Source organism: Sturnira hondurensis, unplaced genomic scaffold (assembly GCF_014824575.4).
Source record: "Sturnira hondurensis isolate 20B ecotype Veracruz unplaced genomic scaffold, ASM1482457v3 Scaffold0014384, whole genome shotgun sequence".
Classification (NCBI taxonomy): domain Eukaryota; kingdom Metazoa; phylum Chordata; class Mammalia; order Chiroptera; family Phyllostomidae; genus Sturnira; species Sturnira hondurensis.
This window is the reverse complement of record NW_028087015.1, coordinates 29,322,603-29,350,486: the sequence shown is the minus strand read 5'-3', so window position 1 is coordinate 29,350,486 and position 27,884 is coordinate 29,322,603. Positions and strand designations below refer to the sequence as shown.

Here is a 27,884-nt window from a genome sequence, read left to right as displayed (position 1 = left end):
GCATTCCCAGTGTGATTATTGAAGGCGTACACCAAGTATCTGTCGAACAGAAAGACTGCTAGGTTTCGCTTCCAACGCTTTTAGCAACTCTCCACGCCAGAGAATCTCAAAAAAAGCTCCTCGAGGCCGATCTAACGAAGGTTTCACTTCAGAAGACGCTGAAAATGTGACGAATCCTCTCTCTAGCGCCAACCTGAGGCACTGTTTCAACTGATTTCTGAGACGAGAGCGTGGATTGGCCAATATTTCTCTCCGCAGAAGCCGTTTGGCTCGTTCCGGCTGGGTTTCTTCATCCGGAGGTGGCCGGCGTTGAGGTTGGTGTCGTCTTCCTCGTTCAGAGCCGTAGCTGAGGCTTCTGCCAACATGGTCAGCTCCGACCCCCGCTATCCCTGCTCCTCGATAGAGGACGACTTCAACTATGGCAGCTGCGTGGCCTCTGCTAGCGTGCACATCCGAATGGGTACGTTGTCTCCTCTTTCTGTCCTTCCACCCTCGGCCTCCCCGGTGGGTCCTGCCGCGTAGTCAGTCTCAGGAGGCGGGTTTCTGTTCAGCACAGCGCCCTCCCCGGCCAGTTTCCGAGGGAGAACGCAGGTCTCCTGGGCTTCAGACAGGAAGGCCTCCGCCCCGTCCCCGCCTCCGCCGCCTCCGCCCCCGGCTCCGGGAAAGGGCGCCCTCCCCGCCTCTGGGGCTGAGACCAGCTGGCTGTGTGCCCAGGGATCGAAACTGGACCCCGTACTACTTGAATCCTGTGGTCTTTGGCGCAGAAAGGGGCAGATGAAAAACCTCAGTGGCCTTACCTTGGCTTCTTTAAATTAAAAGAAACTGTGGTTATTTTTTCGGTGAAAATAAGTTTATTGTGTGATCATTTTGAAGCACACTAACACCGAGTTATCTGCTGGAATGTTTGTGTGTTAGGGCGTGTGAATGCATTTTAATTTTCTATTTGTCTCCTTTGCTGGATTGTAAGATCTGTGAGGGATCTTATTTATTTTTGTTCACTATTTTCCCTCTGCAGGATCTAGAACTCAACATAGGGTTGAGTATTACTGGGGCAGTTGTTGGAAATGGATGCTTTCTAAGTCAGTCAAAATACCATACTAGTTTTAAGTTAGTATGCAATATCCAATGGGCAGAAATTATTCTGAATTTAAAATGCGGAGTTATACTTAAGTGGAATTCATTGCCCGCTGCATTTCAGCCAGTTGATTACAGGAGCTGTCCCAGATTTTCATCGTGTGGGAGCAGTTGGAATTTGTTCTGGAAAACTAATTATGAAGCTCTGATGCACTAAGAATCTTGATTTCTAGTATCTATATTTTTGAAATTGAATTTTAGAATTAATTTGGCAAGTGAGCTCAGTTTTTTAAAAAATTAAACATTTTTAGAATGGTGGTACAATATACATAACATTAAAAATTAACTGTCTTAACCATTTAAAGGGTACTAAGATTCAGTAGTGTTAAGCATATTCACATTGTTGTGCAATCAACCTCCAGAACTTTTTTATCTTGCAAAACTGTATACTCATCAAAGAATTGCCCATATAGCCCCTTACCAGCCCTTGAAGTACCTATCTTTGGTTTCTCTGAATTTGACCATTCTAGAGACCTCATATAAGTGCATCATACAGTATTTGTCTTTTTGTGACTGTCTCGTTTAAATTGGTATGTTTTCACAGTGCATCCCTGTTTCAGAATTTCCTTGCTTTTTAAGGCTAAATAATATTCTATTTTATGTATGAAACAAATTCATCTGTTGGTGGACATTGGGTTTCTTCCACCTCATTATAAATAATACTGCTATAGACATAGGTATAAAAATCTTTTTTGGGACCCTGCTTTCAATTGTTTTGGATATATACCCAAAAGTGGAATTGCTACATCAAATATATTTTGGTAAAAAACTCTATTTTTCCATCAGAAAATCCCAGTTCTTCTTCCTGTATCTCTCCTTTGCTTCTTACGCAAAACACCTTTGACATTTCTGGTCACTAAATGTGTAGGTTTGGTTTTTTTTTTTCCCTCCCCATACCAAGCAGTTCTTTGTGACACTATCTAGGTGTCCTACAATTTAACTCAATTCTGACACTACTTACCAGGAGACAGTATCAAATCCCACAGGTTAAGGGCTCAGTTCCACAAGGCTGCTCCCACTCCACTTCACATGCCAGTCACAAGTAGTAGGTCCCCAGGTTACCCACTGCTTTGTCTGACTTGGCCACATATTGGAGACTCCCATGACCCCATCCTCAGATTTGATAATTTGCTAAAGTGGCTCAGAGAACTCAGGGAAACCCTTTTATTTTCCAGTTTATCAAAAGATAGAGATGAACAGCCAGATGAAGAATACATAGGTCAAGGTCTCTTGGGATGGTCCCAAGAGCAGGAGCTTCTGTCCCCATGGAGTTGGGATGTGTCATCCTGCCGGTGTGCTGGATGTGTTCACCAACCAAGAAGCTCTCTTAACCCTAGACTATTGCGATTTTATGTAGGCTTCTTTATGGAGCCATGGTTGACCTTAAGTGCATTTTCATCCTTCTCAAAAAAAAAAATGGGGATTGGGCGGAAAATTCCAACTTCTCATCATGGCTTATTGTTTGGTGACCAGCCCTTGTCCAGGAGCCATCCAGAAGCCAAACCAAGAGCCACTCAATAGAACAAAGACACTCCTATTACCCAAGACATTACAAGGGACCAGCCATTTTAGGAATAGGGGTCAAAAACCAAATATTAGAACAAAAGATGCACCTAGTGCTTTTATCACTTAGGAAATTATAAGGGTTTCAAGAGCTCTGTGTCAGGAACCAGCGACAGACACCAAGATATATTTTCTATTTTTAATAATATGGTAATTCTATTTTTAATTTTTCAAGAAACAACCACACTGTTTTACAGAGGCTACACCGTTTTATATTTTCACCAACATTGTGCAAGAGTCCAGTTTCTCCATAGCCTCACCAATACTTTTTTTCCAAGTAGCCATCCAAATGGGTATGAAATATCTCATTGTGGTTTTGATTTGCATTTCCCTAATAATTAGTGATGTTGACCATCTTATATGGGCCTCGTATACGTGTATGGGCCATTTGTATATCTTTGAAGAAATGTTTTTCAATTCCTTTTTGTTTTTTATAGACTTTATTTTTTAAAGTGGTTTTAGATTTACAGTAAAATTAAGTGTGGAAAGTACAGTGAGTTTCTGTATACCTCTATAATGGGGTACTGAGCTAGAGATCCCTTTAAATCCCCAAATCCCCACAGTTATCACCTGAGGTATTCGGGAAGTGGAACAGAGCCATTGAGAGCTACTTTGCATATTTGGAGAACTTGGCCAGTGTTTTAGTAATATTAAAAGCAGTGCTTGCTTGGAGCAGGGGAGATGGGTTTGACTCTAACCCAAGATGCATGCATGTAGCTGGAGGGGCTTCCTGTGTCTGGAGGGGCAAGCCATGCTTGCACAGACGGAGAAAGGGAGAAGAAACGCTGAAGAAACCAGAGCGCTGGCACGTGTAACCCAGTGTGGAAAGAGTTAGGTAAGGGGTTAACAAGGGAGATTGGAAGCCAGGGATTTAAACCCAGGGGTGACAGCATGCTGGGGCTTAACCATGTAGTTTGGGAGCCGAGAAGGAGCTCTTCTAGCCACGCACTTTCTCTTGCAGCCATGCTTGAGCTCTAGACCATGGGGGAAAGAGAGTAGGAGAACCACGAGGCTCTCTCTTTCTCACTCGCTGTTGACCATGCAGCTGGGGAAGGTGAAGCCTCTTGATGCATTAGCAGTGCCGGGTCTTGTCCCTGTGGTTCAAAAGAATGCAGAAGGATTCCCTGGCCCACCATGAGGATGCAGTTTTGGATTAAGAATGGGACCCTAGCCAAGCTCTGGACTTCTGTTTCTTTTCCTGAGATACAGTACCCCGACTGGCCTAGTTTGGCAAAGGGAAGCAGGACTGTGTGCGTGCGTGTGTGTGCACATGGGTGTATGTTTTAAAGGGACATTGGGATTTAATGGCGACATTCTGCCATTACTCAAACCTGTATAACTTTTGAATAAATAATTCTTTTTCATAAGACTCTGGCATTGGGGAGTTGGTCACACTGGCCGGGGGCAAAAAGAACTATAGAATAACAGAACCCACAGGGTGCCTCTGTAACACCCCTGCCTCTACACACCAAAGACTCCCCCACTATCAACAGCCTGCACCAGAGTAGTGTATTTGTTACAGTGTATGAACCGACACTGACACATCATTATCATCTGAAGTCCTGAGTTTACATTAGGGTTCATTCTTGGTATTGAACATTTTTGGGGTTTTGACAAATATATGATAACATATACCTACCATTACAGTATCATACAAATAATTCCATTATCTTAAAAATCCTCTGTGCTGTTCTTGTTTGTCCCTCCTTCCCACCAACCCCTGGCAACCAACTGAACTTTTTACTGTCTCCATAGTTTTGCCTTTTTCAGAATGTTATGTAGTTGGAATCATGCAGTATGTGTAACCTTTTCAGATTGGCTTCTTTCCAATTTAGATCCTTTCCTTTCTTTTTCTTGCCCAATTGCTCTTTCGAGGATTTACAGTACTATGTTGAATAGAAGTAGCAAATGCAGGCATCCTTCTCTTGTTCCTGATCTTAGAGGAAAAGCTTTCAATTCTTTACTGTTGAGTATGTCCTTTATTATGTTTAGGTAGTTTCATTCTATTCTCAGTTTATTGAATGTTTTTGCATTGATTGAGATGAGCATGTGCTTTCCCCCCACCATTATGTTAATTTGGTATATTATGTTAATTAGTTTCTGTATGTTGAACCATCCTTGCATTCCAGGATTAAATCCCACTGGGCCACGGTGTGTAATTCTTTTAATCTGCTGTGAATTTTGCTTGCTAGTACTTTGATGAGAATTTTTCATCAATATTCATCAAGAACATTGGTCTGTAGTTTTCCTGTACTGTCTTTGGCTTTTGTATTGGGGTAATGCTGTCTCAGAATGAATTCATAAATGTTCCCTCCTCTTCAGTTTTTTGGAAGAGTTGTAGGAGGGTTGGTGTTAAAACTCAGTTTTTTAGTTTCTGTTTTTTAAACCAATAAGACATTCTCAGGTTCTAACCAATCATAAAGTTGACATTGACAGTGTGACACATTAGAGTAATTAAGAACTGGTATGGAAGCACTGGGAGTGGATAAGAACTCCTGGCTGATGGATGCCAGCGGCAGAATGAAAGTTTCCACTAATTCCAGAAGTGATAAAGAAAGAGAATGAGTCCCTTCAAAGAAGGCCAGGAATAAAAAAATGGAAGCCATCTCAGGAAATTAAATTTCTGTAGAGGTGGAATCTGCGTGTGAATAGAAGGCATTCATTAGAGTAACCTTGTTGAGTCAAGGTACTATCAGTATACATTTAATAAACCACATTTTTAATAAGCAGCCCCTTTTTTACTACATGTAAAGGCAGTAAGGAAATAAAAGGTTTGGAAGTCACAGTTGCTGTCCTAAAGGTATTAGGTAGGCCAGTAGCAACTTAATTAAATTCTAAAGTACCAATTCCAGAAGGGATTTAGGGAAGGAACTAAGAGCAATGAAACATGGAGAGAAATTACTGACAGTGTTATTTGAACACTCAAAGCTAGCATAACTTTGTATCTATAGATTATTCACAAAATGAGGGCAATAATCCCTTTTATTCTTACATACATTCCATTTCCAAGTTCGATCTTGTTCTTCCATTGGGAATTGAATTCCCCATCCCTAGAATATGGGCTTGGCCATGTAACTTGCTTTGGTCAATGAGTCATCAATAAATGTGACATAAGCCCTGGCTGGTGTGGCTCGGTGGATTGAGCATCAAACAACCACGTGAACCAAACAACCTGTGAACCAAACAACGATGGTTTGATGCCCAGTTAGGGCACATGCCTGGGTTGCAGGCCAGTTCCCAGCAGGGGATGCATAAGAGGCAACCATACATTGATATTTCTCTCCCTCTCTCCTTCCTTTCCCCTCTAAAGATAAATAAATAAAATCTTAAAACAAAAAAAAATTTTAAAAAGCTTGTGAACTGGAATAATCTAGGAAAGCTTCAAGAAGGAAGCGGAATCCCATTGGAGGGCTGGGTTTAGATATATGAATGCTCAAAAATTTTCTAGTAACAGTATTGTCATTTACCCTAGAATTACAATTCCTGAAATAATGTACACCCAGGCTTTATAGAAAACTAAGCTTCAGAACACTTCTCTAAAATAACATGATTCTTTGCAGTAAGGCTAGGGGACTAGAAACCAGATTTCATAATCCCTAGATTAGGGGTGTCAAACTCACTTTCACCAGGGACCACATTAGCCTTGAGGTTGACTTCCAAGGGCTAAATGTAGAGCTCCTTGCTCCTAGTTAAGGAGTAGTTACATTTATACAGTCCTAAAATCACATTCAGCCCTTTGAAAGCAACTGCGAGGCTGATGTGGCCCCTGGTGAAAATGAGTTTGCCACCCCTGTCCTAGATGAATGCTTTCTGTCTGTCTGCATACGTAGACTATTTTAAAACACGAAATTAGTCTTATACTTGATTTACTTGTGTATGTCTCATATCACTATAACAATTCTGAACTAAATACCGAAACTCAATAAACGTTTAAATTCTGCAAGAGCATTTTATTAACTTAGGAGCTCTGATAATTAGGATGGTAACTAAACTGCCTACATCTAAACTTTTTAATATTTGGCAATCTGTTAGATCAGGAGTTGATGAACACTTTCCACAAAGGCCTAAATAGTAAATATTTTCAGCTTTATGGGGCCATAAGGTGTCTATTGTAACTAGTCAGCTCTGTGATTATAGTGCAAGAGCAGCTGTAGGGGGAAATGTAAATTAGTGAATGTGGTGGTAGCCAATAAAACTACTTATAAAATCAAGTGGTGGGCTGGATTTGGTCAGTGGGCCATAGTTTGCTGACTCTTGCAGCAGGAAAAATGCTATCTTGTTTTAATTTGCATTTAGCCATGTGAGTGAAGGTGAATATTTTCCTTCATTTATAAAACTTTATTGGAATCTACTGATAATAGGGATATAGCAGTGATCAGATAATATTTCAGTCTTCAGTGGTATTATTTGATTTGGGATAGGTAAGCAATTAAATAGAACATTAGCTATGATAAGTTCTCTGAAGAAAATAAATAGGAATGGAATAGACCCTCAGGGTTTATAGTGGCAGCTCTTTTAAAGAATGTTCAGGGAAAGGAGGTGACAGTTGTGTGAGAAGGAGCTAGCTGGGTATATTAGCTATCTGTTGCTTTATAGACTGTTACCTCAAAATGTAGTACCTTGAAACAACAACTAGTTATTATCTCCCACAGCTTCTGAGAATTGGGAATCTGTGCCAGATTTGGCTAGTCTGTCTGGCTCAGGGTCTCTCATGAGATTCTGGTCAAGATGTAGGCTGGGGCTGCAACTGGCTAAAGGCTTGTCTGAGCTGGAGGATCAGCTACCCGGAAATCTAACGTGGCTGCTGACCGAAAGAGCTCATTTCCTTGTCACCTGACCCACTCCATGGGCTGCTTGAGTGTCCTCAACATGGTGGCTGGCTTCCCCCAGAGCAGGTGATCCTTAAGAGTAATGAGGAAGCTGTAGAGCTTTTTATGACCTTGTCATGGTAATTACCCACATTGTCACATCACCATTATTTTAGTCATTAGAAGCAGGTCACTAAGTTCAGTCAGCACTCAGTGGGAGGGGATTTAGGCTTCATCTTTCGAAGGTAGTGTCAAACAATTTTTAGGCATACTTTAAACCACCACAGTTTTTCCGCTGGCTACAACTATGTATCTTTCTTCCATATGCAAGCCAAGACCCTCTTGAATAGTTTGGCATTAAGGAGACAATATTTGTACCCATATACCCAGCATCCAAAGTTAGGACAGGCATAATTTGGTGAGTTTTTGCCAATAAAATTATTCAGTAAACTTTGAAGGTATCCTGTGCATATTAACGTTCATTCCATTAGATAAAACATAAACTGCTACTTCTGCCTTATTCTTTTTGTTAGAGGTGAGTCACTTAAAGCAAATGTCAAAAATTGTGGACATATTTTAAACTACCATTCCATGTAAAGAGGATAAGGGCATTCTAGGCAGAAGAAACAGCAAGGGCAAAGGCCCAGAAGAAGGAAGACTTTGGCATGTTTGGGGAATAGAAAGGTGGCTAATGGGGGTAAAGCGTATGAGGAAAAGGAAGAGTGGTGTGAGGTGAGGTTGGATAGATTCTATATACCACACCTGGCCTTATAGGGCACATAAAAGCTTCTAAATTTTGTTGTAAGTATATGAGAAACCATTAAAAGTATTATAGCAGGGAATCACAGGATTTGGTTTATTTTAGAAAAACAATCACTCTTACAACTGAGTGGAGCACAAATTGGGTGGGACTAGAGTGAAAGCATGGAGACCAATTAGGCTACTCCACTAGTCCAGGTCCAAGGTCATACAGACTTTGACTAGAGAGGTAGCAGAAGAAACCAAGAGGTGGCCGTGTTCTACATTGCAGTTGGAAGCAGTGGTAGTCGTTAATCCACTGGGAAGAGGGAGGGGAATCAGATGACCCCCACCTTTCCGTCTTCATGGGTGTTGGTGCTGGTTACTGAAGAGAGAGAGGAAGGAAGGGAGAGAAAAGGAGAGAGAGAGAAAGATAGAGACATCAAAGTGAGAGAGAAACATCTATAGGTTGCCTCCCCTATGTGCCCCTCCTGGGTAGTGAACTCACAACCTAGGTATGTGCCATGCCTGACCAGGAATTGAACTTCTGACCTTTCGGTTTATATGAACACACTCCAACCAACTGAGCCACAGCAGTCAAGGCAAGATCCCATTTTTAAAGAGTATAGAAAAAGCTGTGATCTGGAATATCTACATAAGGATTATTTTGGCTAAGCACAGGTTTCTGCAAAATGTTTGTTAATTACAAAAGTAATACACATTTATTAGTGATATGTAAAAAACACAGCTTAGCAAAGAACTGAACATGAAAATCACCCTTAGTCATACTACCCAAAGCAAACTATTACTAACACCTTGGTGGATATTCTTCCTTTTCTTTCCCCTGTCAATATTCGCCATTCATTAATTCCACATAAATTTATTTGGCTGAGTGCTAGTGGTATGGATATGAATAAGACATTCTCCACATTATTAGGGAGACTGTAGTCTTAATAGTCTAATGGGAGTGAAAGACCAGTAGGATTTATCAATTGTAAAGTAAAAGGATTAGAAGTATGTTTAGGGTCCCTTGGGAACCTGAGGAAGGTTCATTTAATTTAGACTGGGGGGAATGTGTCAGGCTGAATCTTGGAAGGTGATTAGCAGTTAGCTAAGAGAATGAGGGGGAGAAATGTGTTATTATCAGCATACTTACATAGAGGAGGTGGGAACTGTTAATATTTTGTTTCTGAAGCTGGTGGTGAGTTGGGTGTTCAGTGTATTATACTATCTGTATAGCAGAAGGCTAATAAGTATTTTTAAATCATTAGGCCTTGGAGTCATTTATGGGTATTGATAAAACATTCTGAAAATACGAATTTCATATTGTATAGAAGTTAGAGGCATAGGTACTATAAGTGAGAAATAAAAATAAGTGTGTGAAAGTAAGATTATATATTATTTGCCTTTTAAGGAGAAGTTTTGTTTTAGGGAAACATTTGTACTGCTTGGAAATTAAAATTACTTTTTAAATTTACATGTAATTATATGCTTTTTACTCCTGCATTTCAGTTTCAAGATAGAATCCTTTAAAAATACTGTGTTTTTAATCTTTCGTTTTGTTGTATGGTGCTGTTTACAAATAAGCATTTAGTACTATTTTTTTTTATTTTGATGAAAACACGTTCTGGCCTATAAATGTTTTAAGTTCATGCTTCTTAGAGGATAGTTACCATTAAAATTGTTTTTCTTTGGAAGCATTTTCTTTAAGTTTTAGTTATAGATTACATTATTTGGATTAAGATTTAAGAAAGAATATATATATAAAAATTTAATATTTATGGGAAGAAATTTGATCTTGCTGTTTTATGCTAAATGCTTAAGAAAATAATCATGTGCAATTTTTTTTAGCCTTTCTAAGAAAAGTCTACACCATCCTTTCTCTGCAAGTTCTCTTAACTACCATGACATCTGCATTATTTTTATACTTTGAGTCTGTACGGACATTTGTACATGAAAGGTAAGATGATTCTAAATCACTTTCAGCCACTGCGTATGATCAAAAGGGCATAAACAAAGTTCTTTTTTGTCTATTAACTTTTTATGTTTGAATGTAAAAAAGATTCATTATTGACTTTTGTAAATAAAATTAATTTTGTTTTGCCCTGGCTGGTGTAGCTCAGTGGATGAGTGCGGGCCTGCGAACCACAGGATCACGGTTCGATTCCCAGTCAGGGCACATGCCTGGGTTGCAGGCCAGTTCCCAGCAGGGGACTCACAAGAGGCAACCATACATTGACATTTTAAAAAAAATTAATTTTGTTTTCGCAAATATGTTTCCTAAACAGTTAGTTCTCTTTTCATTTTAATGCTGTTTTCTTTAGCTGTGCAGAAGCTTTTTATATTGATGAGATCCCATTTGTTTATTCTTTCCTTTATGTCCCTTGCTCGAGGGGGGATATATCAGTTAAAATATTGCTGCATGAAATATCTGAGATTTTCTTGCTTATGTTCTCCTCTAGGACTTTTATGGTATCATAACTTATATTTAAGCTTTTTATCCACCTTGAATTTATTCAATGATTCAAGGATCATTAACCTGATGATCGAGTTTCATTTTTTTGCATATAGCTGTCCAGGTCTCCCAACACCATTTATTGAAGAGGCTATTTTTACTCCATTTTATGCTTCTGTCACCTTTTTTGAATATTAATTGACCATGGAGACTTGGGTTTATTTTGGGGCTCTTTGTTCTGTTCCATTGGTCTCTGTGTGTTGTTCTTATGCCAGTACCAGGCTATTCTACAACATGGTGTTTACTTCTGAACTTTTTAGCTTACAGTTTTGTAGGGTTAAACCTTTATCTCCTGGAATAATATTCAGAATTTTTACAGTTTGCAGTTTTCAAGACTTAATTTTTTGTGCTTTTATTAGACATATGCCTTGTCCCCAAAGCCTAGTAAAATGCTTGAAAAATAAAAGTATTTAACAAATGTGTATTTAATTTATCTTAGTGTTGGCTCATTACTAGGATAATTTCACTGAAAAGTTTTCAAAGGAGCTCCATATGATTTATCCCAAAGTTGTTTAAGATTTGACCTCCAAAGGAATTATTTTCAAGGCTAAAATAGATTCTTTATTACAGGAAAGGTAAAATAAGGAATGAATATTTTTCTTAGGAGTACACAATTTCTATCCTCCCTTCCCCTACAGAAGGAGAGTCTTGAATGGTTAGTTTGCGATTTGGGGAAGATTCTTTAATTTAAATTATAGCTACATGGCAAATACCCTAAAAAAGTAGTTAGGTATAAAATATGTTTATTATTTAATAGCTTTTCTTTGTCTTTTAGTTAAAATACAGTATGCTAGTTGCAAAAGTTATTCAAATATGATAGAAATTCATGAAGTAAAAAGGAAAAATTTTCCCTTTGCATTGTGGGCTCTTTTCATTTTGGGGCTGCTCCTCCCCATCTCATACTCCTCAAATTTCCCAGATGGAAAAATAATTGTTTTACCATTTGATGTGGATCCTTCCAGATTTTTTTGTACTTTCACAAACACATAAAATAGACATGTTATTAAATTTGATAATACTATTTATGCTATTTTTTAAACTTGAAACTACTTTTCATTTTCTCTTTCAGTCCTGCCTTAATTTTGGTGTTTGCCATTGGATCTTTGGGTTTGATTTTTGCACTGCTTTCAAACAGATATAAACATCCCCTTAACCTGTACCTGCTTTTTGGATTTGTGAGTACTTTGACAATTATCTGTCCCTTTAACATTTATTACTGAGTTTTAAATTTATTTACTTAATTGAATATGTATATGTATAATAGTAGCAGAACAAAATTAATGAGACTTTTAAAAATTTGGATATTTTAGGAAATTTACTGTAATCTCTTAGTCTGTAAAATTTTTTAAACTTTGTCAGTTTCAAAAGTTTTTTTCTGTGTTATGGTATAGTGGAAAAAATAATGAATTGGAATCATGACTGCAAAATATCTAGAATGTTTGCCACTATCTGGTTATGTGACATACGACTGGGCATGTACCTAAGTTTTCTCATGTGTAACATGAAAATATTAAAGCAGATTATCCTTGTGATACTTTCTACTCCTAATATTCTGTGCTTTTCTTGGGAAAAAATTATATTGTGGCTTTCATTTCATAGGCCTTAAATTGAAACCTTTATGCCCAGCTCCTCAATATTACTTTTATCTTATTATGCTGTTCTTTTAAAGGACCATTTTGTTCAATTGATGTGTTTTACTAACTTTTTTCAAAATCATTGTTGGGGGAACTCAAGTTTAAGTCATGTTTGTTGAGATACTTGTGAAAATTAAAATCCCAACTACTACTTATAAAAACTCAGCCTTAGAATATGACCAGAATGAGTTGGTAAGGCTCAAGTTATATATTTTTTAAATTATTTTTCCCATTCTCATATCCAGTGTTACTTGGGTTCTGACTTAAAAATTTGTATCAAAACATTCCAAACTAATGTTAAGAATATTTATAGTCAAATAAGATTGAAAATGCTGTTTATTAGATCAAGCTACCTTAAACTAAAGAAAGTTTATGAATTCTGATAAGTTTGTTGTTAATATGATGAAATAAAAGCTCATGACTTTGGAAATGTCAGTTGTAAGAAAGGTTATTCATTTAAATCTTAGGCTCTTCTGTTTGCCAGTTATCAATACTCTAACTTAGTTACAGCTAGTAGTAGGGAGTTGATTTTAAGGATATAAGATCTTGGGAACCCACCAACCCACCCCATAAGGCCTCAAAGGAGAAAAGGAACTACAAGGAAGGTTCCAGAAATGATGCTGTTGTAGGATATTCAACAGCAAGAGTTTGTGGTCTCCTCTTCCTTCTTCCATTACATTTTTTCTCTATCATGTAGCTGTTTTTACAGTTTTCCTGTCTGCTCTCTTTGGTTTTAATATGGCTTATTGTGGTTCTCATATGATTTGTGAACATTATAGCTCCTGCTACCATTCTCTGAGTTTAGACTTCTAAGTGAGAAAGAATCTGATGGGTACAGCTAATTAATGGCACAGGTCATAGTCAATATGAATTGACATTGCCTGGGTTAGATGCCAACGCCTGTCCCAGTCAGCTGTCCTAAAATAGAAAGAGGAAGTAAAAAAAGAAACAGCATCATGTTGAGTTCTTCTTCAACTCTACATATAGGCAGTCTGCTTTCAGAAAGACTCTTAATTGATTTCTATGTGGGACAACATTATGGACTGGCATTTGCCCAGCAGGTAGAGGACCCACTAGAAAAGTATCAGCCAAATGCTTATGGGCAAGCTATGGTCACTTACTGGTACAACTATTGATCATTTAGCTACAGCTAGCTAAAAATGGTTTAACAAATAAGGAACTATGTAAAATGCATTTCTGATTACTCAGAGACCTCTGATGCTAGGTTATTTTGTCCTGCTCCACCAAAATAGGCAGGAGATAGATCTCACTTTGCCTTAGGAGGCATATATGTGTGTGTGTAAACAAATGTGTGTATATGCACATTTGAAAAGGGGCATAAAGTTGGTCCGAAGGTTGTGGGTTATTGTTAAGCTGAAAAGGGGCATTATTTTGTGATGGTATGTTTTCCTAGTTTTACCTTTTCTCCTGTTCATACTGTTCTTTTTCCTTCTGATACTTGAGTATGGTAGGACTTCTTACCTTAAATCATGTCACAAATATCTAAAATGTTGCCTAGAAAAAATATTTCTATCATCTTTTGCTACTACTTCCCTGACACTATCAACGTCAAACATAACGAAATGTGTCAATGGCATCATTGCCTCCACATTACAATTTCTAATACCATTTTTGCTCTGGTTCTAATGATTTCTTGCTTTCAGGTAGCAAAGGTTTATAGGGAATGCTTCTATGTATCATTATACAGCCACTGCTGTTACTTCTAGCTTTGCTTTTATGATAAGATCTATCAGATGGTTGATTTAAAAAATCTAACTAGAGTAAGCATATAAAACAAGATACAGATATATAATTAAGAGGAAAAAGAAGCTAAAGGTTAAAGCTCAATATTCCTAAATATTTTATTTAGGATCTGAGTTCAGCCACTTCTGACATAGCTTAAACAAGATGGCTTATTTCTCTTTCATGTAAAAAATATGAATGTTTAGTGGAGTTGTCAAGGGCCAGGTACCCATATGGTTCAGCTATTCCTAGTGTGGTGTGTTATAAGATGTGCACCACTGTATCTATATTCCATCCAGTTATGTGTTAAAAATAAGAGGAAGGGGAAAACTTCTTTGTTGTATACATCTCTAGTCACATGCTGTTGGCTAGAATATAGACCTATGGCCAAAGGATACTGAAAAATGTCATGTTTATTCTTAGTAAACTGTGTGTCCAGATAAAAATTTTGTTACTAAGGAAGAAAGAGAATATTTGGGGACAGTTTTAAGAATCTGCCACACCAGAGTGCTATCTATATATTTAATATTAAATTAAGAATTAGTGATTCAATATATTTAATATTCCTGAATTTGAGTGCGATGTTTAAGTTTTTATAAATGTTCACATAATTTACAATTTCATTTTTATTTATATGACACAGAGAAAATAGAATTTTTGTGTTATTTCTATAACCTTCCTCTTATAGATATGAAAAAACCTCTAGTTAGAGGTTAAGGAGTAATGGGATCACAATTAGAATCTAAATATTGTCACTCAATATATTGAGGGCTCATTTTCATTATGGTGGGCTTATCTGTCCCATATACCTCAAAAGATTGCTCTGAAGCTAAAATGAGATCATGCATATGGAATCACATTGAACTATAAATTGGAACCATGTACATGACATAGTATACATTTTGCATGAATTTATGTAATTTCATTTTTTTTCTTAGACTCTGTTGGAAGCTCTGACTGTGGCCTCTGTTGGTAAGCCATAATTGTACTTCTGTATGTTACACTTTTTTAAAAATTTGTGAGCTTTATTTAATTTTTAATTTTTTAAATTTATTTCTTAAAGACTGTATTTACGGTATTTATTTTTAGAGAGGGGGGAAGGTAGGGAGAAAGAGAGGGAGAGATACATCAGTGCGTGCTTACCTCTCATGCATAAGAAAAAATGAAATGTTTAAACTTTCCATAGTTCAGCTGGGCTTAGAGGAAGTGGAAAAGAATTAGAGAAATAATAGGAATGGAAAACAATATTCATTTGTGTTTATCCATTTATAAAAATAAGACACCCATAGCTAATCTTTTCCCTAATTTAAAGAGATCTCAGAGGAGCTGATATGTTTTGAGACATGTACTTTCATCACAGCTCAGCCTCTTAAATTGCCTGTATCCAAGTATGCTTTATATTATATCCTCATATTTTATCAAAACACAAAAAACTAGTAATTTCTCTTTTGTATTTGGTGTTAAATATGTGTTTGAAAGGAAGTGTCTGTTATAATTACTTGATGTACCCTATGTAATGCCTCAAGTGAAATATTTCACGATTTCTTAACAATTTAAAACATGCTGATTGTCTCAAAATGATTAATCTGGAGAATCAAAAGGGTCAGCATTAACTATTACTATCAGTAAATTGTTAATCCTTATGGTTAATATAGTTATCTATTTTATCAGTACTTTTTAAATCTTTCTATGCCAGTTTATTGAATCTTTGTATTCCACCTCTTTTTATAAATAAATCAGAATATAAGAAAATAGTAACTACTTAAATAGGATTGAAATTTCATACCATAAGTATTATTATTTACTTATTGTTAGCATTATTATCTATTATGTATTATTAATGTTATTATCAAGTCTAGCTCTGCCTCCCTGACTCCCACCATTAGCAAGGGATGTAGAAAAGAGATTTATTTCATGGTTATTAGAACTGGGGTAGAAATACATAGTTGGGATAATCTGAGAACATCACTTTCCTCATTATTATAATATCTTTCTACATAATCATATACTAAAGTTACTGACAAGAAGCAAAGTGATTTCATGTTTTATCTTTCTGCATTCACCTTCCTAATCCTGTAATGGCATAAAGAGAAGAATTCTAATAATGTAGCACTTAGAATAGAAAGAACTTGGATAATTAATCCCTGACAAATTAAAAATAACTTAGAATGACTTGGGGTTCAACGCACTTAACTTCCTTTAAAGAAGTTGTAATTTATCACTCTTAACATGTTAAGCAGTTGCATTGCCTTTGCCACAGTAAATCCAGAAGATCATTCTAAAATTATGGAAGTAAATTTGGTATACAATGTACTCTGAGATACTGCAGATTTGGATATAAAGCAAATAGTGGTTGGGCTCTGTTCTCTGCAGGGTTGGTGAAGGGCAGACAATGCCAAATAGCCCCAATATTTTTCTTGCCCAATTTCTTTGATTTGGGCTGATGAACTTGGTGCAATTAACCAGGTGATTGCTACAACTGCTGTATGCTCTCCAGGAATTCCCAGCCCGCCACAGTACCCAGAATCATCCCTATTGATATCTAAGCCATAATGGACAATCACCACAGATAAACTGCAGCTGGAAAAGGGGTTGGGTGAGAATCATTCCACCATATCCCTAAACTCCTAACTGGCTAGCTGTATAATCTCTGGTCATTTCTTTGATTTCATAATAATGTGACTTCCTTATTTTGTATTAATGAATATTTTGGAGCCTATTTATTGCATTATGGGTGTGTTTTACTGTACCAATCAATATTCAAGGCTGAATAAGGAATCTTTTCATAATTGTTTTTATTGCCAAGTAGCACAGTTAAAAGCATTTTAATTAAGTCCCAGGAAAAGCTGTTTTACATTATGTTTATATGAATCTTTAATCAATATTTTTCAATTTTACAGTTACTTTGTATGATGTGTACATCATTCTACAAGGTTTTGTACTGACTACTGCAGTATTTCTTGGTTTGACTATGTATACTCTACAATCTAAGAAAGATTTCAGCAAATTTGGAGCAGGGTAAGTTACATATTCATGGCTATGATAGATATCTTTATATTATAGATAGTTTTGAGAGAAGTGCTATACTGTTGGCTTTGAATACTGTCTTTTAAAGTGGAACGTAATGAAAGGTAATCTCTGAGTTCTAGGAGCTGGCCCTACTCTCCCAGAACATCCAAGGACATGAAAAGTGGCTTCGAATCATTTCCTTCCCCTCTATCTTGAAAGGGAAGTAAATGCAAAAAAAAAAAAAAAAATCAGGTTTCCAGAGTCTAGGCTTGTGTTCTCTATGAATGGCATGGAATTCACCTATATTATTTAGGTCTTTGTCTTAACATAAATGTCACCAAGACCATCCACATCTTTGTGGTAAAAGCAAGAGTTTGGATGTGTCTTCATGAATCTTAAAATCTTTTGATCCATTCGATTAACCTGTATCTTTCTTCAAACTAATAGATACATGGAATGATTCTTTTTATATTATGATAATGTACTTTGTTGCCCTCTTAACAAGTACAAATAAATGTATTTGTTAAGAATGAATACTTTTTAAGCTCACCCTGGCTTCCTGTTGGCACATAATCAGGCAACCACTTTCTGTTCTTTTTCCTGTTACAACACTAAACATTTACAAAAGTGTAGTCTTGCAAAATGTTCTTTTCTCCCCCTTTTTTTCCTAGTTATCCAGATTACCAGAAATCTCTGCTGGGATAAAATATAATTGATTAGGCAACACTGATAGTTGTGCAAGATGCATATGGTTTTATTAAAATGGAGTTTAATTTAGGGGCAGGTAGCATTTTTTAACTCTTATTGGGGGGGTTCATACATATTTGTGGCTCATGATGAAAGATTTACTCTTTGCTTTTTCCTATCCCAGTCTCTAACTGCCTCGCTTCTTCCCCATCCATTCTACTATAGTCTCTAGAACTCCTTTCTGGTATTGGGCTGGCCAAAAAGTATATTTTTTTTCTGTAAATTAAAAGACACATTAAAAAAAACAATTAAAATAAAATAAAACTTGAACAGTTAAAATAAAATAAAAAAATAAAAGACATTTTTCATTTTCACCGATAACTTTATTGATTTGGATATTTTGAGTATGTCAGTTATCTCTCACAAGGTATAATGTTGATTGTTCTGAATTAATATCTCGATTTGACTGCTATCAACTTCAGCTGGTCTACTGACCACCGTGGAGCTTTGTCCAACAAGAAATCTCCATTATGAAACTTGACAAACCACGTTTGACACATTCGATCAGTCATAGCACCTTTTCCATACACCGCATAAATCTTTTTTTTTGCATTTCAGTTATATGCAATATAACTTTCTTGAAATAATAAAGCATAATATGCTAAAAATGTTGCATATTTTCTCCCATTTTCAATATTAAAATGGCTACATAAAAATTCACCAGTTTTGATGTTTTTTTAAAATTCATGCTGATATGACAGATGTCACAGTACAATCTAACAACATTGTTCTAGTGAAGTTAAGGAAAACTAAACATTACTACAGCCATCTTATGGAAACAAAATAGATTTTTCTGTAAGATGGAGAATCCGTAACTTGGGTAGAATTTTTTGGCCAATCCAAGAAATAATCTCCCCTATAGTTCAATCTGTTCATAATATATTCTTTCTTCTTCCTTATCTCAGATAAAACTTGATTCCTCTCTGAGAGCTATTCTCTAGCTGTTCATTCTCCAACTTGGTGATGGGGGTTAGTGTTGAAAATGCTTCTGTTCCCTGGTGCCACTTTTCATTATTCCTTCAGCAAAATAGAAATTCTTTACTTTAAGGCTTATGCTTTCTGGTGATACACTTCCTACCCTTCTTCATTACTGTCATTGATCCCCATTTTGGTCAAGCCTCCCTCTTTTTTTAAAGACCTTAGCATCAAACTACATGTTAGGCCCATCCATCAGCTTTGCCTCTCATTATCTCTGGACCTCTTCTACTGCAGCAACTTTCATTTCCCTGCCCTTGCCCCTTTGTGGACCCTGCCATCACTAGGGATTGTTCCCTTGGTGAAATCTTAAATGCCAGTGTCCCACTTTCTTTCTTCAGCCTTCTATCCTTCTAGCTCTCTCATTTCTTTATTTCCACAACACCATTCTATGGTGCCTGTTCTTCAGCTACTTTTATTGTCATAATAAACTGTCCTTCATCTCAGACCTAGGAGTCTCATGTGTTCTGTTAGCATCCATGAAATTGTGCCAGGCTAACTCATCAGCTTCTAAGGTAAAATCTGAGTAGTTCTTAATCTCCCTTCCCATACTTCTTGGTGCAGAAGCTCTGAAGTTTCCCCAGGATTTAAGTATGAAAAAGCAAGTCCTGATTCCCTTTCAATCTTGAAGGATCTAATGCTGAGGTGGTAAGATACCTCATTCTAACTTAGGTGTGCTAGATGTATCCTGACAAGTTTTGTGGCCATTTCCCCAAGAGAGCTGAGGACTGGAATCTCACCATACCCTCAGTTCACTACACTGAATTATAATACATATATTTAATTTATTTAGTTCTGTTGTTAAATAATATATTTTGTATGATTTTAGTCCTTTTGCATTTACTGAGGTTCATTTTATAGTATCTGGGTTAATATCCCTTGTGTACTAGAAGATGTATATTTTATTGTTGAATGACTAAAAAATGTCAAATAGATCAAATTGCTTGATAGTATTGTTCAAGTATTCTGTATGCTTACTTATTTTCTGCCCACTTACTCTATCAATGTAAAAGTGGTTCTGAATTCTCCAGCTGCAGGTGTGGACTGGTTATTTTCTCCTATCAGTTCTACGACTTTATTTCATGTTGTTTGACGCTCTCTCTTTTTAGATGCATAAACATTTAGGACTGTTATGTCTTTTTTGAATATGTGTCTTAGCATTTCACAGATGTTAATGCTTATTAAGTAACCAAACACTGGGCTCCCATGGGCATAACCTCTGCACAGTGTCAATGCAAAGAAACCATCAGCCAGGTTTAATTTTAACTAAGTCCACAGTTCTTTTTTAAAATTTTTTTATTATTGTTCAATTATAGTTGTCCCCATTTTCCCTCATTACTCTCCCCTGCCCTGCCCACTGCTTCCTCATGCATTAATCCACCCCTCCCCAGCTTTGTCCTTGTCCATGGGTCCTTTATACATGTTCCTTGACTTGATCCTTCCCCTTCTCTTTCCCCATTTTCCACTTCTCCCCCCTCCCCCCGTCACTGTCAGCTTGTTTTTCCTGTAAAGACCCCTTCATCATTATGGTAATATCCTTGCCCTAAAATCTACTTTGTTAATGTAGCTACCCTGGCTTTCTTGTGATTGTGTTAGCATGGTAAATTTTTTTGTTTGTCCTATCTGTTCCTTGATCCTTTTTTCCTTTCTTTCTATTCTTTTGGATTGTTTGATTCTATTTATCTACTTTATGGTTAATAGCTATAGCTCTTTTAAATAGAAGCTGCTCTGCCCTGGCTGGTGTAGCTCAGTGGATTGAGCATGGGCCTGCGAACTACATGATCGCGGTTCAATTCCCAGTCAGGGCACATGCCTGGGTTGCAGGCCAGTTCCCAGTTCCCGGCAGGGGACGCACAAGAGGCAACCATACATTGATATTTCTCTCTCTCTCCTTCCCTTCCTCTCTAAGATTAATAAATAAAATCTTAAAAAAAATAAATAGAAGTTGCTCTAGGTTTTACACTGTACACATTTACATTATCACAGTCTACCTTCAAATAACATACCATTTCATGTATAATATACTTATTGCTGTTCTCCCCTACCTTTGTACCATAACTTTTTGTTCTATATATTATAAACCTCATAATACATTGTTATTAATTTTGCTTTAAACATTATCTTTTAAAAAGATATGAAAATAGATGATGACTTTTGTGTTCATCCACATATTTACCATTGCTGCCCTCCATTTCTTTGTGTACACCTAATTTCCATCAAATGTCTTCCTTCTGCCTGTAGGATTTCCTTTTAACACATCTTATGGTGCTGGTCGGGTCTCAGTTTTAATATGTTTGAAAAAAATCTTTATTTTACTTTTGTTTTTGAAAGTTATTTAATTTTATTTACTTATTTTTTGTACTCTAAAGATGTCACTCCTCTGCATTCTGACTTGTGTAGTTTCCAACAAGAAGTCTGTCATTTTTCTTATCTTTATTCCTTTATACATTTTTTAAAAATTTCCTAGCTACCTTTAAGATTTTCTTAGTCATGTGACTAATATGTTCAGTAATTTGATTATGATATTCCTGGTATTTTTCCTGCTTCTAGGATATATCAGTTTAAACTTTTCATCAACTTTGGAACATTTTTGGCTATTATTTCTTCAAATAGTTTTATGTTCCCTTTTTTCCTTTCTATTGAGACTCCAATGACATATATGTTAGACTTCTTTTTTTTAAAAAATTATTTATTTATTTATCTTTAGAGGGGAAGGAGAGAGGGAGAGAAACATCAATGTATGGTTGCCTTTTGCGCATCCCCTGCTGGGAGTTGGCCTGCAACCCAGGAATGTGCCCTGCCTGGGAATCGAACCACAATCCTCTGGTTCGAAGGCCTGTGCTCAATCCACTGAGCTACACCAGCGAGGGAGACTTCTTAAGGTTGTTCCACAGTTCACTGCTTTGTTCATTTTTTTAAAAAATATATTTTATTGATTATGCCATTACAGTTGTCCCATTCCCCCCTTCACTCCCCTCCACCTTGCACACCCCTCCCCCACCGTTCCCCCCCTTTCCTTCATGTCCATGAGTCACAAGTTCTTTAGATTCTGTATTTCCCATACTATTCCTGCCCTCCCTCCTAGTTTCTATCTACTGTCTATGCTACTTATTCTCTGTGCCTTCTCCCCCTGTTTCCTCCTCCCACTCCCCTGTTGCTAACTTTCCATGTGATCTCCATTTCTATGTTTCCACTCCTGATCTAGCTGTCCTCTTAGTTTGCTTTTGTTTTAGGTGTGGTTGTTAATAACTGTGAGTTTGCTGTCCTTTCACTGTTAATATTTTTCATCTTCTTTTTCTTAGATAAGTCCCTTTAACATTTCATATAATAAGGGCTTGGTGATGATGAACTCCTTGAATTTGACCTTATCTGAGAAGCACTTTATCTGCCCTTCCATTCTAAATGAAAGCTTTGCTGGATGGAGCAATCTTGGCTGTAGGTCTTTGGATTTCATGACTTGGAATGTTTCTGTCCAACCCCTTCTTGCCTGTAAGGTCTCTTTTGAGAAATCCACTGACAGTCTGATGGGCACTCCTTTGTAGGTGACTGTCCCCTTATCGCTTGCTGCTTCTAGGATTCTCTCCTTCATTTTAATCTTGGCTAATGTAATTATGATGTGCTTTGGTGTGTTCCTTCTTGAGTCCAACTTCTTTGGGACTCTCTGAACTTCTTGGATTTCCAGGAAGTCTATTTCTTTTGCCAGACTGGGGAAGTTCTCCTTTATTATTTGTTCAAATAAGTTTTCCATTTGTGGCTGTTCCTCTTCCCCTTCTGATACCCCTATAATTCAGATGTTGGAATGTTTAAAGATGTCCTGGAGGTTCCTAAGCCTCTCCTCATTTTTTTGAATTCTTGTAACTTCAGTTTTTCCTGTTTGGTCATTTCTTCCTTCCTTCTGGTCCACTCCCTTGATTTGAGTCCCAGTTTCCTTTCCATCACTATTGGTTTCCTGTGCATTTCCCTTCATTTCAATCAGTTTAGCCTCCATATGTTCCTCTAATTTGTGACTAAAATCAATCAATTCTGTGAGCATCCTGATCACCAGTATTTTGAACTGTGCATCTGAAAGGTTGGCTGTTTCTTGGTCACTTAGAATTATAGGCTCTGGGGCCTTGAGCTGTTCTTGAGTCATATTGTTTGGTCTGATCGCACCTGTTATGTATGAGGGGTGGAGCCTTAGGTGATTATCAGGGCCGGGCGACCCAGTCACTGGGTTGTGACACTGTATGTGGGGGTGGGGTCAGAGAAGGAAAAAAATGGTGCTTTGTTCTGCTCCACTCTCTCTCAGATTTCTGTCCCCTCTGCAGCTTCCCACAAGCAAATTGGGCCCCTCTGGTGCTGGTTCCCGGGTGTGTGGGCCTGTGTACTCTCCAGGACTCTGTGGGTCTCTCCAACGAACTTTCTGTGAGCCTGGGAACCACTCCCAGCCCCTCGACCACAAGAAAGTCTTTCCAGTTGGTGCTTTCAGACGCTAATTCCCATCCCTGGGGTCCTAGCCTGAGCAGTCTGTCTCACTGTTCGCTCCTTTGCTTGGTTTATCTGCGCATGAATGTGTGACTGCAGTCAGCCAGCTGCCCTGTGCCCTCATTGGGTCCGCCTGTCGCCACCCCATGTCTGGGATCCATCAACCACCTCTGCCTCCGCTCCTGGGACAGAACGATCTTTCCAGCCTGACCCCGCTCTGCCGCTGACTCTGCCCCTCTTACTGGTCTGGCTGAGTGATTCATTGTTGTTGGACTTCTGTACAGTTCAATTTTCACTGTTTTGGCTGCGTTTTTGTTTCTAAAACTTTGCTGTCTTTAAATTTAGTTGTGGGAGGGGGCACAGTGTTTCCACTTATGCCTCCATCTAGGCCGGAAGTCCTGTTCATTTTTTTCTAGTCGTTTTCTCTCTCTGATTTATTTTGGTTAGTTTCTGCAGCTGTAATCAAGTTCAATAATCTTTTCTTTCTCAGAGTCTAATCTGCTATTAATCCCAGTCAGAGTATTTCTCATTTGACATACTGTATTTTTTAGTCTATGAAAATTCAGTTCAATTTGTATTTTTTAACTGTATTTCTTTCATTTCTCTCATGATGATGCTTTTCTCTATATCCTTGAACATATGGAGTATATTTTTAATGTCACTGCCTACTAATTCTATTTTTGTGTCACTTCTAAATTTGTTTCTATTTTTTAGTGTATATATTTATGTATGTATATATAAATATATACATACATAAATTGTAGGGTACCATTTATATATACATGTACATGTATATATAAATGGTATCCTACAATTTTAGCAGTGGCAAATTTATGTTCATAATCAATTTCTATAATACGTTAGAATAAAATAGAATACATTTGGGAACTTTAATGGGTATGTATATTCACAGTATAATTTATTTGGTTTAAAATACAATTACTTTTTATTTGTTCATGTATATATTTTCTAGAAGTTTTATAGATTTCTATTAAATTAAAATACTTCTAATGTATTTCTATTTAAATCAGTATTTTTTTTCCATTTCACTTGAAACCTTTAAATATTGACACTCTTAACTAGTTTTGTATACCATTTAAACAAATGTTGAATAGACAGGTGTTCTTTGAATTTCTGGGTATTCTAATATACAGTATTCTAATATCTAAAATTTAAGTGTAAGAACTCATAAACATACAGTATTCATTGTATGTTTATGAGTTCTTACACTTAAATTTTCTTTGACAAATATCAGGATGCATTTATTTCTTGAGAAAATATTGAATGGGTTTACAAAGTTTTTTTGTAAAGAACAATATTCTAAATTATTATTATTTATTATTATTTTTTTATTTTTCTTTTTTCCTCAATTTTTAATTTATTTTTTAAGTACGGTTTTCTGTCTATTACTCCCATCCCATCCCACCCCCGTCTAAATTATTAATATTTTGTTTTTATAGGCTGTTTGCTGTTTTGTGGATTCTTTGTTTGTCAGGAATCTTGAAGGTGAGTTGTTTTAGAATAGTAACTTAAAATATAATTCTGGCCAGGTCAATATAAATAAACTCAAAAAGCTAGGTAAGGTATATTCTTATGATAGGACACTTGGTTATAATTATCTGAAATATTTGTATATAGGGTGATTATAAAATTATCTTTTGAAAAATCAAGGTCTTATGTTAACATCATTGATTGAAGAAAAGATGAACAAATGAATTAAATTACACAGAAAGAGGCCCTCATTTGTAATTGCTAATCTCCAAGTGGCACACGTAATTATGAAAAAAATTTTAATATTTGGGATGCTACTGTTCAAAGTCAAGTGGGTAATTTAATAGGGGATTATCCATTGATTCATCCACTCATTCTTTCATACAACAGAAGCCAGAGTGGACCTGCTTTGCCTTTCTCTGCTTTTAACATTTATATTCAAAGCATTATTAAATATATGCGTAGCATATGTAACTTAAGAGCAAGTGACTTAAATGTTTAATAGGGTCAATACAAACATACTATTTTAATCTCTTGCCTACAGTTATTTTTTTATAGTGAGACACTGGAATTGGTCGTGGCTGCTGTAGGAGCCCTTCTTTTCTGCGGATTCATCATCTATGACACACACTCACTGATGCATAGGCTGTCACCCGAAGAGTATATATTAGCCTCAGTCAGCCTCTACTTGGATATCATCAATCTATTCCTGCACCTCTTGAAGTTTTTGGAAGCAGTTAATAAAAAGTGATTGAAAGCAGTATGTAGAAACTAATTCATTCATAAAAAGTAACTGAAAGTAGGATACGGAAACTGACTCATTAATAATACTTTATTACTGACTCAGTGATAAAGTTAGAGACATAATTGAATATTAAATACTTTTATTAATTTATTATATACTCTGTACTTCAGGGCTATTACTATAATATTGTAAGTAGGTCCTTGGATAATGTCATTTCATTCAATGTCATTTCATTGTAATGTTGATGAGAAAAAAAATTTTTTGATTCCCAGTCAGGGCCACTGTTGGTGTGACGTTTGAAAATTCTCCCTATGTCTGCATGAGCTTTCTTCTTCCTTCCATATCCCAGAGATGTACATGTTTGGTAAATTGGCACATCTCAGTTGTCCCAATCTGAGTGAGGGTGGGTATGAGGGTGCTTCCTGAGCCTGAGCTGCTGAGTAGGCTCTGCTCCCTGCCACTCTAAACTAGAGAAGTGGGTTGGAAAAGAATGATCTTGTTTTTATTGATCGTTCTTCAATTTATAACTCACATTTACTTCAGTGCTTAATATTACAAGTGTTTTGGGTCTTTATTAAAAAGTTTGGTATGCTTTTGTGACCAGAACTATGCCTACAGTAAAATTGCTTTTGTTAAATATATTGCTTTGCTCAAAGTTCCAGTTTCCAATAACCTATTGATGACATTAAATGAGGATTTACTGTATAATAATATATACATATGTAATATAATATAATGTATAATGTAATATATGTAATGTAACATTACTATAAGTATATTACTATTATATGACAGTAATTACATGTAAAATATAACAATAAATATTAAATATATAATTACTAGGTTATATAATAGTAATATAAATCTTACTATCCTTTATGGTATCTCATTTCTAAATCCTTGACTTAGAATTTCAGGTATAAGGGATATCAAAAATCTTAAAAAAATTTTTCAATGCTGAATTTGCCATACATAGATTGTTCATCTGAAAATCAAAAATAATTTCATGAGTAGATTAGATTACAAATATCAATTTATCTTTGTCTAATGATTTTATCTAAATTTTCCTTTAACAGTAGATTGGATTTTGATTTTAAAGTACTTGCGTCCTTATAACATAAATTATAAATCTCCTTTTATAAGGACATTTTAATCTTATTTAGAAAAGAAATATTATAAAAGATAAATTCAAAAGAGAATTATTTAGTTATATTAAAATATTAATGACATTTCATTATAAAATATATTAACAATTAGAAGCCTGCTTGAAAGTCAGATACGTTGACATAAAATTTGACATTATTAGTTTTCCTAAGTACAGGTTTCATTTTAAAATTATAGCAGTGAACTAAGGGCCAGTCAAACTTTGGTAAATTCCCTCACTGTATTAGTTTCTTAGGGCTACCCCAACAAAGTTCTACAGACTGGGTGGCTAATCAGAAGTTTATTTTCTTCATTCTGAAGGCTGGAAGTCCAAAATCAAAGTGTTGGCAGGGCTGGTTTCTCTGAGGCCTCTCTCTTGGTTTGTAGATAGTCATATTCTCCCTGTGCCTTCATATGGTCTTCTCACTGTACTTGTCTGTGTCCATATTTCTTCTTAGAAGGACACCATCATTGGTTTAGGGCCCCCTAGTGACCTCATTTTGCCTTAATTACTGATGTAGGAACCTATCTCCAAATACAATCACATTGTGAGGTACTAGGGGTTAGTACTTTGCAGTGGTCTGATCTGAATGTTTGTGTCCCACAAAATTCATATGTTGAAAGCTAATGCCCAGTGTGATGGTATCAGGAGGTACAGCTTTGGGATGTGATTAGGTCAGGAAAGTTGAGCCTTCGTGAATGGAATTAGTAAAAAAAGAGACCCTGTAGAGATCTCTTACCCTTTATCCCATGTGAGGTTACAGTGAAGTACAGTCATCATCCCTCGCTATATCGCGGTATAGTGAGGGACAACTGTAGTGTAGTCTGTGAACCAGGAAGAGGGCCTTTACCAGGGATCAAATCTGCCGGCACCTTGATCTTTCCTACCTCCAGAATTGTGAGAAATAAATTCCTGTTGTTTATAAATTACCGAGTCTGTACTACTTTGTTATGGCAGCCCTAATAGACTAAGATAGACTTCATTTTATGAATTGGGGGAGAAGGGCACAACTCGGCCCATAACACTCACTAAGCATGATTTTTTCCCAGCTGTCAAGTTGAAATAAATTAGTAATATGGAGCTCCAGCAGGGTGGCTTAGTTGGTTGAAGCATCATTCATGCACCAAAAGGTTGCATGTTCAGTCCCCACTTGGGGCATGTACAAAGGCAACTA

At 36.6% G+C, this 27,884-nt stretch overlaps 1 protein-coding gene across 2 annotated transcripts; it reads left to right on the top strand.

The window, feature by feature from the left end:
* The first annotated feature begins 261 nt into the window (after positions 1-261).
* Positions 262-27,823, top strand: TMBIM4 (transmembrane BAX inhibitor motif containing 4). 2 transcript variants are annotated; one of them, XM_037063086.1, is made up of 8 exons: positions 262-460; positions 10,095-10,203; positions 11,828-11,933; positions 15,074-15,107; positions 17,036-17,153; positions 24,791-24,836; positions 25,366-25,571; positions 25,614-27,823. In XM_037063086.1, coding segments are annotated over exons 1-8 (717 nt in total). In that variant the 5' UTR covers positions 262-363; the 3' UTR covers positions 25,615-27,823. The 2 variants fall into 2 exon arrangements, with proteins under 2 accessions (XP_036918981.1, XP_036918980.1); XM_037063085.1 differs by having other exon boundaries at positions 263-460; positions 25,366-27,823.
* Positions 27,824-27,884: the final 61 nt, after the last annotated feature.

What these genes read in the sequence shown, in the direction of transcription:
- TMBIM4 (XM_037063086.1), top strand. Translation starts at nt 364, where the DNA reads ATGGTCAGCTCCGACCCCCGCTATCCCTGCTCCTCGATAGAGGACGAC. An exon ending in TGTACCTGCTTTTTGGATTT is followed by an intron (nt 11,934 to 15,073) that starts GTGAGTACTTTG and finishes TTTTTTTCTTAG; the next exon opens with ACTCTGTTGGAAGCTCTGAC. An exon ending in TCTGACTGTGGCCTCTGTTG is followed by an intron (nt 15,108 to 17,035) that starts GTAAGCCATAAT and finishes TCAATTTTACAG; the next exon opens with TTACTTTGTATGATGTGTAC.